The sequence below is a fragment of the Barbatula barbatula genome (genome assembly GCF_947034865.1).
Source record: "Barbatula barbatula genome assembly, chromosome: 9".
NCBI classification, from domain to species: Eukaryota; Metazoa; Chordata; class Actinopteri; order Cypriniformes; family Nemacheilidae; genus Barbatula; species Barbatula barbatula.
The window spans coordinates 22698053-22711608 of NC_136772.1; the positions used below are offsets into that span (position 1 = coordinate 22698053).

The window sequence follows — 13556 nt, forward strand, 5'->3', positions numbered from 1 at the left end:
GCTTGTGCAGAGGCTGCAGTTTTTGCCAGAGGGGAACTGGAATCCCCTGGTTAGGCCTGGTTTCCCTCTGAGGTTTTTTTTTCTCCTCCAATGGGGTTTTGGATAAAAAGAGGCAAACAGACCCCTCTAGCCATACAGAGCCAAACATAATGCTACTCCATGTATAGTAACAGAAAGATTTCATCAAGTTTCCTACAAAATGTTGTAAAGATGTGTATGCGGTGGTACGATTATTTTAAACACGGAGCTTCACAATGAAGATGTTTTGAGCTCATGCAGCAATACATCTGTCTGTGTTCTTTATGTCATGACTACAGGAGCTCCATCAAATAAACATCACAGATGGTTTCCTTTATAGTGCCTTTAATGAGTTCTATTGTGTAATGAAACCACAAAGCAACATCGGAGCTCGCCATAACTGCTTTATGTTATGTTTAATGTCGCTGAAAATTCATGTCAGGGGAAGGCTTTGATGTCAAACACTGTGGGGTATTTTATGATTCTGGCAGATCTGGTCTGTTCAAGCTATTGTTTCTATGGTAGTTTGGACAAAGGGCAAAAATAAAGAGTGTTTGCTGAATTTTACTGTTGAGTGGATCTGCCAGTGTGTCCAAAAAACGTCCAGGGGCCTCATTTATAACCGTTGCGTACGCACAAAAAAGGCACTGAAACAGGCGTACGCCACTTTGCACGCATAAATTGTGATTTATAAAAACAAACTTGACGGGAATTTTTGCGTACCTGCACGCAAACTGTGACCCATGCGTACGAACATTTTGGAGACGGAGCAGTTTTGGCGACAACCGATGGTGAGCTGAGGGATTGACGGTAGATTAATGAAATTAAACACATTGAATTTGAAAAGTTGCGCATGTAGACCTATCCATATAACCATAAACATACAAATCACTTTCAATCCTCATTATGCGTCCACAATAAAACATGCATGTCCACAATAGCAATTTATATAAATAAATGGTAATCATTTATCAAATAAAAGTGCATCGATTTAATTTATTTTACTTTCATTTGCTAATGATCTAAGGGTGGGCGTATGGGTTTACCACTCATTGTCTGATTGGTATGACAGGTGTAAAGGCTTGAATGTGATCGCTGCAAACATAAATACTACGGCGAAACCCCTGCATCTACGGCATGGTGGATGCGCTGGCTTTGCTGGAGGACTATGCCAATGGCAGACTTAGGAGGGAAAGGGTGTTTAGAGACCGCGAAGATTTCCTAGCCCACGATGATGACTAGACGAAACCGCGCCATCCCGGTACCATCCCAAGTCCTCTCAGTTTTAGGATTTCTGCAACCGGGAGTTACCAGCGGGAGTTAGCCGATAGGCATCATCATATGATGATACTATTTTATTCCTGAGCAAAGCTTGATGTGGAAACTTATAATTCTGTTCATTTGACATAGGTCTGGGATTTGACAGCCGTCGCTGAGCTCCTTAATGCCTGCTGTTTTGAAAGGGATTATTAAAATGACAAATCGATACATAAAGTTTCCTTACACTATTGGGGAACAGGCCAATATCAAAAGGCAATTTGCAGCAATGTCCGGATTCCCAAATGTAATCGTCGCAATTGACTGCACTCATATTGCTATAAGGGCTCCACATGAGAACGAGTACATTTATGTGACTCAAAAACATGTGCATTCCATAAATGTGCAAGTTGTTTGTGAGGCCAACATGATTTTTACAAACGCTGTGGCGCGATGGCCTGGTTCGACACATGACTCGTTTATTATAGTGCACAGCAGTGTAGGGAATAGACTTGAGGCAGGTGCTGTGCGGTCTCCTCGCCACCCTGTGCTCCCATATCCTCTGGAAAAACAATACCACAATTACTTATTGTGCTATATTTTATTTAATTGTGCTAATGCAATAAAATTATTTACCCACCATGTCTGTGTCTCCCTCCGTGTCAGGCAGAATACCGCACACACTGGTTTCTCCAATTATAGAAGCCAGCCAGGTCTCCAAGGGGGACAGATCGGACGTCCCAGGATCACTCTGTCGGTGACTGGCGAGCCTTTTTTTTTGCCCCCACTTTTAAGTCGGACCACTTTTTTTTATTTCGGGAACCGTCCGGTTAGCTGAACCAACTGCATTTACAGCTGCAGTCACATGCTGCCATTCCACACTTTTTTTTTTTTGTTCGTGACGCCAATACTATGGCTACCGAACAAAATACATTTCCTTTCCTCCACCTCAGTCACAAGAACCTCTATTTCTGTGTCTGTGAAATTTCTCTTTTTCCTCTTAGTTTCCATTGCTGCTATTATCACGCATACAGAACCTCTTGCTCATTAAGATGCACGGCCATTCATGAGGTGATTTGCATGGGCTATATATGGTTGAAAAGGGGCGGGTTAAGGGCGGGATGTCGATTTTTTTCACGTGCGCAAATTATCAGGTAGATTGTGATTTATAAATGGAAAATTGCGTGCAGGTGTGCGTGCGCACGGTTTTATAAGTCTCAATTTTTGTTTGCGTACGCCATTTTTGGCTTTCGGGCACACGTACACTTTTAGTAAGGATCCTACGCACAGTTTTATAAATGAGACCCCAGGTTTTGGAATTCATTCCTTATTTGCTCTATTATACAGTTATATATTTAAACAAAAGACTGTTACATCAATATACAGTAATACAACTCAAGCATGAGACATTGAAGGGCCATACAGAACACAATCATAGTTTGGTTCTTGTAATTTAGGGAATGTTTACATGACAAAGTAGCGTGACATGGGCAGGTACGGCGTGGCATCCATAGTTGATGATTTTCACAGATTTTTGTGAATGGAGAACGTTTCCATTTTGCTGTGTGTTATAATCTGATGAGACTGTGGGAAGGTTGATCTAGATACTTGTACAGATGAGCAGGGTAGTTGAACAGGAAATCCAAACACTGTGCGGAAGTTCTTCTGCAGTGAATGATGGGATACGTTTCACAAGCTCTTAAGGGTGCCACAGCTATGTGAAAGTAAGCACGTGTGTATAGAGGAGATGTTTTGATTTAAGAGCAATGTTGTACCATTCCAGCTGTGTTTACACCTTGATGGATGACAGATTTGATTGATTTAGGTCTTGTGCTGTCACACACAGCAGCCCGGCAATGCCATGGCTCACATCTCGCTGAACTCATGTAAACCGAGAACTCAAAGTGAAAGTAAACACAGAGAGGTATTCATCAGACGGCACACGCAGAGGAGATAAAGATCACCGCACGCCTCTCATCCACATAATTCCCTTGAGTTGAATAATCCATAATAGTCTGGATGAGAGATCCAGGTCTCAGTGTCACGAGAAGAGCCCGAGACATTCTGACTCCATCCACACCAGTGTGAGGGATTTGTTTTGGCTCAGCCATTATTAGTCACGAGCAAGACATATGCAGCGTTTGTTATTCTGACATCTGCGGATCAGAGTCGTAATATTTAAAAACAGATTGATGAAGAGGAAGAAAAAGAACATGATGAAGACAACTGTATTCTGATGAGAGTAGTTCATCTGTCACATGCGTGGAGTGAGTCATTCCACTGTATTCTGCCAGATTAATATTAGACAATTTAAAGGATCATATAGAAAACAAAAAATGAACATAATAGTTGACAACATGATTAAAACGAAGATAATGCTAGTAAAATAAGTAAGGAATAATCCACGGCTAGCTGTGAATTAAAGGCCAAGAACCACCCGACGTAAAACGGAGCATTTATATCCCTTAATGCTCGGCTAGCCATGCATTATCCCGCTTATACCATGGTCATTTGCCAAGTTAAAGCTGTTATTGATGTTTACAGTGTAATTTTGGATCAGTTCATTTCGAAGGAACGTTGATCATCAAACCGACTGGAACTATTTTAATGCACACCTTCCAGCCAATCAGAATCCAGTATTCAAACAGACCGTGGCATTATAACTCTATAATCATGTCAAACATATACACAAAACTATCATATGAATTAAAAACATAAAGTGTTTTCACACTTTATGTTCAAATTTTCAAATTCAAATTTTTTTAATTTAAATCATATGACAATTAATGTTACACGGTGTAAAAATGAGATACAGTGAGATACTTAAATATACAGTGTTAGATGTATAGATATTTTATTGATTTGTCAGAATGTTAAATAAAGACACGGCAGATGAGATCAGACGAATAATATGAAGCTTTTTTTTTAAAGATGCATCACATAGTAACCAATTGTCACTCTCGTGTTCACATTTGCATAATACTATTTATCTGTTTGTAGCTTCACAGATGAGGGTTTACTGTTTATTGACCTTCTTACATCTTTCTGACTGCATCAAACCTGCATACGACTATGTCTTCCCTGAACACTGATGTCATAAACGCTGCGTTTCAATAACCACAAATCACATTTGACTCCAAATACAGGCAACGAATCCACTGTGATTAGGGAAAAGATCTTACTGTGATTTGATAAAGATCACTACACCACCTCATCTCACACAGAGTATTTCCTTGAATCGAATGTGGAATTATGCTCTTACAAATAAAGGTGCTTAACGTTTTTTTCCATTCCGTCTCTTTCTTACTTTTTTATAATCTAAATAATAGTTTTTCTGACACAAATAACCTTTTGTGAAACAGAAAGCACTGTTTTGTTTTAAGATAAGGTGTATCTATTTATGCAACTAAAATTGCCAATGTATTTTTAAATGTTCCTTTTTATCGATGTTTTCTCTTAAGTCTCCCTCTCTCTTGCTAAAATATATTTTTCTAAAGCTGCCCAAATTGTAAAAAGCGCTATAAAAATGAAATAGAATTGAATAATACACACAGTTAAATGCAATGAAATGTACAAAGGTTTAAGCAGACTGAAAATAATAGTTAACTATAATGTCAGCAGGGCTTTATTCTTGTGGATTCTAATAATATTTGACAATGAAACAGATTTCATTTAAATGTCTTGGCTGTGTGTTAAATGAAGGATTAAACCCCTCTGGGGCTGTAAATGTGTCCCGTTCTGCACACGCACAGCAGGAAATCACACGTGTAATTATTTCATGAAATTAGCAAACCTTTTATGAAAGCACCTTCCCTCATGTGTGACAGTAAGATATGGAGGGAATCCCACTGATATCGGCTTTTCAAGTTTTTCTCCTCTCTCGGACCAGAACACCTACACTAACGCGGATAAACTCCTGGAAGCAGCCGAGCAGCTCGCGCAGACGGGAGAGTGCGACCCGGAGGAGATCTATAAGGCAGCGCGACACCTGGAGGTCAGAATCCAGGATTTCGTTAGAAGAGTCGAACAAAGAAAACTACTGCTGGACATGTCTGTGTCATTCCAAACGCACACTAAAGAGGTAAGACCGGCCCACACATACCAGCTGGATTACAGTGGAATGCCGAGAGGTTTTGCTGAGCAGTGCCAGATGTGCTAGTAGAGCACGCTGATGTGATGTTTACCTCTCCAGCTGTCAATCAGGCGTTCGTGTAAAGTGTTAAATGCTTATGTCATTACCTTATACATTGAATATTTAAGGCATGTGGATACAGCCGTCGATACCGGTGATTTTAACTGATGTATTATGCAGTAATGTGATATCACTCCAGGTCCATCATCTCATGTATCCTGTGTTTAAGAAAGACAAATATGTTGTAGGGTTAAGTGGCACAATCCATCTCTCCGGGAGGTTCTGTGCTGTGTTTGTCTAATGGAGCTCCACCGTGAGCTATGGTTTTGTTGATGTATGAGGTTTGTGGGAATGTGATTTTCTCACGGCACAGAGGCTCCGACGTGCCGATCTTTGTCAACGAAAGCATATATCTAATGTAAGGAGATCAACTAGAGAGCTTGTCTTAAGTGCACACGTGTAAGGAAGTTTCACATTTCATCGATGGCTTTCCAAAGTGCATTGCGTGCCATTTTTAGGCCAACAAATATCTAATGCAGTTTTTCAGTTTATATAAATTGTATGAATAATACATGTGTTATTACCATGTAATACATTGAATTATATTCCTATAGTATAGTAAAAATGTATGTTATGTTACATTAGGGCATGTTAAACCCTGTAAATGAAAGAGTTTGTGCATGTGGAGTATGTTTGCAGAGACTCGAAAGTGCTTTATTGTTCGAGCTGATCGTAAGTCAGCAGCGGTTGTTGGCTTAAGGAAGTTCTTCTGCTGGCCAAACCTTTAACACTGGCCTGGAAAAGACCGCTGAAAGACGCTACTGCACCCAGAGGTCACCGCATGAGTCGCTCTGGTTTAACAGCTCTCCAAAAACACTTCATTTCAGTCTACACACGTACAGTTCATACACCCACTTAAGAACAGCGTGTGATGCAAATGTGTTCGTTCCTGTGGAGTGCACTTTTAGGAAAGTCAAATCATTTTTAAAGCACTTTTCACAATCACACGGTTGTGTAGTGTTGAAACAGTCCCTGTTGCACATTTTCAATGGACCTCTTCGTTGGATGTTCTTATGTTTTTGTCTTTCGGTCCCGGTTAGCAAGCCGATGGCGACTGTGGACCAAAAAGCTGTTTTTCGATTGTTTGGGATTTTGGTCATGTGGTTGTATATATTTATCCTATTGTATGCTTTATTGTTTTTCAGCAATGTATTTATAATTCCCATTGTTTGTTCAGCTACAGATACGGTGACCATTGAAACCACAGGCATAGCAAAGTCACCGCAGTGCTTTATAAATGTCTTCTCCCTTTAAGTGTCTCTTGTTTCTGCAACATGTTACAGCTGATTTATAAACATAAACATATTCTGTTTATGGATTCCTGTGCTCGTGGAAAACCTAGAAACGGAATTCTGCGGTTCTTTTAAGCAGTGGTTCTCAATCTGAAGGCCCCGAGATGGATCCGGGGGGGCATTAAATGAAATATCAAAATTTATCATACATTTTATGCAATCAAACATCTAAAAAATAAGCCCACCAACAACTGAAGTATAGATACTGCTAAAATCTCCACAATGCTTCTTTTTGAATTGTGTGTCTGTGTGTTTCAGTTGTGGACGTGGATGGAGGACCTGCAAAAGGAGCTGTTGGAGGATGTTTGCTCCGACTCGGTTGATTTGGTTCAAGAGCTTATCAAACAGTTCCAGCAGCAACAAACAGCAACACTGGAGGCCACGCTCAATGTCATCAAAGAGGGAGAAGATCTCATGCAACAACTCAGGTGCCAACACACACACACACACACACACAACGTTCTAGCCGGGAATTCAGACGTAATATATGTGTGAAAAACATGTTTCTGTTTTCAATTAAATGATATGTTATACTGAATAATGATCAATTATTAATCGCTGCATATTGATATTTACATTTAGCTTAGTTATTATTGTTAGCTCTGACGCAAAAATAGCTTCATTCACATTCATTTTTGCTTTTAAACTTTTTTTAACATTTGGTTTGTTAGCTGTGGGACAAGTTGCAATGGGCAGCATGTCACAGATGCTGTTTATAGTGCTCGTGTTAAACCTTCAACATTTCTTCAATATAGGAAAATGTGTATTTTATACAATAGTTATTATCGGCAACTCTTAACACATTCTTCATGTCTCGTACAGAGATTCAGCGATGAGCAGTAATAAGTTGCCTCACACGAGCTCCATCGCTCACATCGAGGGCGTGCTGCAGCAGCTGGAGGAGGCTCAGGGACACATGGAGGAACTCTTTCACGAGAGGAAAATCAAGCTCGACATCTTTCTGCAGCTGCGCATCTTTGAACAGTACACCATTGAGGTGACCCCTGTGTGTGTGTGTAGTCAAGCGCTGATACACCTTCTTCAGTCATAAAATCAGGGCTGGATTGTCCAATGGGCACAGGGGCCTATGCGTGCCTATGCGTGCTTGGGGCCCAAGAAAGGGGAAGAAAATATCCCATAACAATGTTTGCGCTATATTCATTTTGCTGTGTGCCTCTCTGGCCCGCACACACGCAAGTGCGCACACGAAACAGTGTTTCTAGCGTCTTATGATTCAGTAACTTTTACAAGCCCTTTAGAAGCATTTGTTCAGAAGTGCCACATTTAGCGACTTTTTCCATAAACCTTAGCTTTCATTCAATGGTAAAAAAGTTACTCCTGAATGAAATGAGTACAAAACAGCGTTTTCAACAACCTGTCACTGTTATCGACTGTTTGAATGTATAAACAACACAATTGGTCTGTAAATATGCACATGGTTACGTAGACAGAGGCTGTGTGAAAGGAAAGATGTTGCGTTAAGTCAGAACTGCATAAATTCTCTTTGGAAGAATAAATGGCCTTTATAGTTTAAACTTCAGTATATGGACGGAGATCAAATGAATGTGATCGAGTATCTGGATTCAGCTATCCTGCGGAAGACTGAAGTCTTTTTTATCAGAGAGCCTCTGAGTTTTGCCACTAAATGGAACATTTAAGAGTATTTTGTTAAATTACAAGTTAAATCTTTGTTTTTTATTAGAAACCCTGTGGTTTTCCTATTATTATTCAGCAAATAGACTCTTTAAGACTCATATATTAAACATCAGACATAATAAAGGCTTCGTAATCTCAATCTTACATTTGATGTTTGATTGCTGCCTTACATCCATTATGAAACTCTCTATTACTGTTGATATCTTCTTGTTCACCGTAAGCGTTTGACTTATTGAATGAATTCTATTCTAGTCGTGTCATGAAAGCATTAGAACAGGTCCACGGGTATTAAGCTCTCCCTCCTGTCCCGCAGGTGACTGCAGAATTAGATGCGTGGAATGAAGACCTGGTCTGTCAGGTGAGCGAGTTTACGGCGGAAGAGCCCAGTCTGGCCGAACAGAGACTCCAGCGGCACACGGAGAGAAAACTGGCCATGAAAAACATGACCTATGAGGTCATGCAGCAAGGTCAAGACCTGCATCAGTACATCATGGAAGTCCAAGCATCAGGTGAGAGATCACATCCGGAACTAAACAAACCGAAGTCTGTTGTCCTGGACCACGTAGGGGTGGGCCTTCACTTTTTTTCTAATAGTTTTGTTTTGTATGATTCGCATCATAATACTGTAATTCATAGTAAAAAAGTTCACATCGACTATTTTTGCCTGTGGTTGTTACACAATAGGAACGCAAAGAAAGAGTGACGTCTGAAAAAAAGTCAGAGTGATACAGAAGAGAGAGAGATAAATACTCGGAGACACAAAGGAAGTGTCAGGTGGCAGTGCGTCATTGATATATGGCGGCCCACCGAGACACGGCGAGCTGGACCAATGAGATTCAGAGTCCTCTGCGCTGTTATCTCCGGTCCCCGGTCACATGGCTGGCACTGAACTAACTACAGTACATCTAAATTAAATTATAAGTATTTCTGTTCTAAGCTAATGAGACGAGAATCTTTATATTTATGTCACCGCTCTGTAATTGTTTCAGTATTTTTTCTTCTCAACGTCCAGCTCTGTGTGTCACCGATATTTTTAACATTGGAAACAGACTTTCCTCTCCTAAACTGCTGACCCAACTCTCACCCCCCTCTCTCTCACATATGGGTCTTGGCTAAGGACACATTCTTCTGTCCGGCATTTGGACACCGTCTGTTTCAGATATTACTGTGATATTACATGCCTGTTTGTCCGACGGGTGTCTGCTGGGACGATCGCTGAATTTTACAATCCATTTTATTTACCAGTTATGTTGGCTTTAAATGCTGACACACTGAAATGTGCAAAATAAACTTGACATAAGCCAAAAGATGAAAAGTGAGTTGGCTCCTATTGTGTGGAAGACTCCAAATACTTGTCAGTCACGTCTGTAGCACTGATCACTGTGCCAAAACTCCAGGAAACCTGTGATACGGCTCAAATTATCTGCAGACAAAAGAGTGATTTCCATGTAGATGCTGAGAATTGAATTGACATTTGGATTTAGCTGGCATACTGCCACCCAGTGGTGATAAGTTGTAAATGTATTCCGTTAGAACTGTGTGTTTGTTTGGAATTTGTATTGTTAAATAAACATACAATAGTAAACAATGTGCAAGTGGTGATATGTCCTCACTAACACTGTGTTTGTGTGCAGGTATTGAGTTGACTGGTGAGAAAGATATGGATCTGGCCACTCAAGTTCAGGAGCTGTTGGAGTTTCTTCATGAGAAACAGCACGAGCTGGACGTGAGCGCTGAGCACACACAGAAACGTCTGGAGCAGTGTGTGCAGCTACGCCACCTACAGGCCGAGGTTAAACAGGTAACACACTTTCACTCTGCACATAGGCAAGTGCCATCCGAATGATGGTCTGTTTAACATGATGCATCAAGGTCAAGAGTTTGTGATAGTTTATTTTTAATGTTTTAATCACAGAATAATAAAAGCAGTGCAAAATGTTATGAATTTAAAGGTATTAAATGCGCTTGCAAGCACTGAGTGGCATCCGAGTGGCAAAATGAAGGCATACCAAATTTAACCTAAAGGTCTGTTTACTGTACAGCAGAACAATATTGTGTCTCAGTCATAGATGATGCATGTACCCTCGATCCTGTTTGTCCAGTCTGATCTTCTGATTGATAATCAATAGAGAGAGAGATGAAGTGGTCACTGCTTCAGTGTGTGTTTCAGTTCTGATCTCATTCAGAGCATAAGTGAGGGCAGGAGTGTTGTCACCGGGGACAGCCATAAAGTACCTGTCACGACACGAGTGCTAATGGAGAGAAATGAGCAGAGAGAGAGCGACGGCCTCGAGCTCTCGTCCGTCTTCTCAAGATGATACCCAGATCTGAATGGTTAATTTATCAAGGAATTGATTTCTAAAATCAAATTGAAGGAAATAACCAACACCCAGCAAAGAGCACTGTGGTCAAAAAATGGTGTGTTGTGTGCTTATATTGTCTTTTTTTTTTTTGTTCAGGTTCTGAGTTGGATCCGTAATGGCGAGTCCATGCTGGGTGCCAGTATGGTGAATGCAAGTTCACTCTCCGAGGCCGAACAACTACAGAGAGAACACGAACAGTTCCAGCTGGCCATAGAGGTAAACACACAAACACAAACTAACCTTCACCGTCAGCTGTGTTTCTACACATTCTGTACATTTATCAGTCTGGTGGAGTAAGATTCAAGTCTACCAAGCCTATCTTTTTAGATCCCCCTCTTTCTGTCGAGAGAACCACTGCGGCGCTAACTTCCACCTTGGCCTACAAAAACACGTCATCTCTTCAACTTCATATTATGTCACAACCATGAGCTCACATACAATGACTTTACTATTGCAATTACATCATTATTCAATTCATATGTCATCATGTATAGACACTAGGTGTGTAGCAAAATGGCACCTTTAAGGGTCATAACTATTATTTGAAGTAGCTTTCAGTAACCAAATAAAATGGAACAAAAGACATTTCAATAAAGCCCTCTTATCTCCGTCCTTAGTATAACACACTGTATTAAGACTCTCTTCTCATTCACCAGTAGCCAACAATACCATTGTTTGGCCTCACCGTACAGGTTAAGACTGACATTTGTGTTGAAGCGATTACTATGAGAAAGTCCAGACAGATTCAGCAGGAGTTATTCATTCATAAAATATCACGCAGGGATCATAACTCTGTTCTGAAGGATTTATGACTTTTAGAGAGTCCCGTCTCTTCTACTGTTTTAAAAAAAGCGTGTGTGCTTTGTGAACGTAAATTCACCTAAACACGAAACGAATGCCATACAGTTTGTTCTTGGTTACAGAAAAGCAAAGGATGCATCAAATAAAAATGTGTCTGTCTGTCTCTCTCTCTCTCTCTCTCTCTCTCTCTCTCAGTACAGTAGTCAGTGTGGTATTTTTTCACCGTGGTTTGGCATTAGTCTCTATTTCCGGCTTTGGACGGGGTCTACCTTCTTGACTCTGCTTGTAAATGTCCGTCCGCTGACTATTAAACTTCCGTCTTGACAGTACCAGCAGACAGAAAACAGGCTGCAGAATGCCTGAATCTGTCAGCGGTCTGGAACCGGACGGCCACTGGATGATGTCCAGTTAAATGCTGGCTTGATCTACTCTTAGAAACGTAACAGTGTTATTTCTTTGTGATATTAATCTCACTTATTATTTTAGTGTTTCGTGTAAAATCAACACTAAAATAATATATCGAGCCCTCATCTTAATTTATAATATATCCACTTATGATGTCGGATGTAACATCATTTTATAGGTTGTTTTTGAATAGGAACGCTCATTTACTATTATATATGCGGTTTACTGCAAGCTAAAAATTCTGGAAAGCATTGTTGCTTAAAGTTTATGACACCATGCACTCTTGGCAAATGTAACAGGTATTCCAGATATTTCTTCCAGATGGAACATTTGCATACCCCGCACACTATGCACTACGCAAATATAAGTTTGACTGAACTCCAGATAGACACATAGTTACACCCGCTTGATCCTGCTGTCCTCTTTTTTATGTCTCCCTGTCCCTGCAGTCTTTGTTCCACGCTAACTCTCTGCACAAGACGCATCAAAGCGCTCTACAGGTGCAGCAGAAGGCAGAGATGATGTTGCAGGCCGGACACTATGACCCTGAAGCCATCCGCAGCTGTGCGGAGAAGGTGGCCGTACACTGGCAGCAGCTCATGCTGAAGATGGAAGACAGACTCAAGCTGGTTAACGCCTCTGTGGCCTTCTACAAGACATCAGAGCAGGTGATCAACGACAGTTGAGAAGCACACACCTGTGTGGCTTACAAATACAACACAAGAAGTCCAGTATTCACATGAATTAATACTTATTTGATTTATTGATTAAAACCACAAGATCTCACCATTATGCAATATCCGTGTCACAAACACGCCTTTTTTCTTTTTTACATGCATATTTCGTGTGTGTGTGTCGCAGGTGTGTAGTGTGCTGGAGAGTCTGGAGCAGGAGTATCGGAGAGATGAGGACTGGTGTGGTGGCCATCATGATAAACTGGGATCTCTAGCAGAGATGGATCATGTTCTGCCTCTCATCAGCAAACACCTGGAGCAGAAAGAGGCGTTTCTGAAGGTCAGAACTGAACTCATACACGGGTCCAATCTAATAACCTAAATAAGTCCTTATGACCCCCCCATGCGCCTTGCATCTGGAAAGGACCACTATTCAGGATTTGTTTTGTGGCTTTTTTGTGTTACTTTAGGCTCAGAGTATACCCCATAGTGGAAGCCATTTTGAAAGCATGGAAACATTTACATTTAGCAGATAATAATTGCATTTATTTTTTTGTTTAAAATATTTATAGATATTATAAAAGCTTACCTGAAGTGATTGTAAAGAAACATTACATAATGCATAACATCGCTTTTTTCATATACAGTACATTCAACAAGGGAAAAGGTGTAATGAAGCTATAGAACTATATTTAATGTATTTTCATATTGTAATGTATGAATGAATGTGCTACTGTAGTTGTCTGTTAATACTTATATAATATTTGTTTATGACTCGATAAATCATAAACCTACCTTTTAGCTTAATGTCCACACTTATTTTGACAATTCCTACAAACATTATCATTCAAAAGTTAAGGGTCACTTATTCTTCATTGTTATTTTTCCACATTTTACA

At 40.3% G+C, this 13556-nt stretch overlaps 1 protein-coding gene across 1 annotated transcript in view; it reads left to right on the forward strand.

The window, feature by feature from the left end:
* The window catches only part of kalrna (kalirin RhoGEF kinase a), a gene marked incomplete at its 5' end in the record, with an annotated part of 110678 nt that overhangs the window by 53813 nt on the left and 43309 nt on the right, over positions 1 to 13556 (forward strand). Inside the window, 8 exons of the mRNA XM_079464986.1 lie at positions 5165 to 5356; positions 7018 to 7187; positions 7582 to 7756; positions 8729 to 8924; positions 10050 to 10216; positions 10875 to 10994; positions 12434 to 12652; positions 12846 to 12998. Coding sequence (XP_079321112.1) covers positions 5165 to 5356; positions 7018 to 7187; positions 7582 to 7756; positions 8729 to 8924; positions 10050 to 10216; positions 10875 to 10994; positions 12434 to 12652; positions 12846 to 12998 — 1392 coding nt within the window. The remainder of the gene's footprint in view (positions 1 to 5164; positions 5357 to 7017; positions 7188 to 7581; positions 7757 to 8728; positions 8925 to 10049; positions 10217 to 10874; positions 10995 to 12433; positions 12653 to 12845; positions 12999 to 13556) is intronic.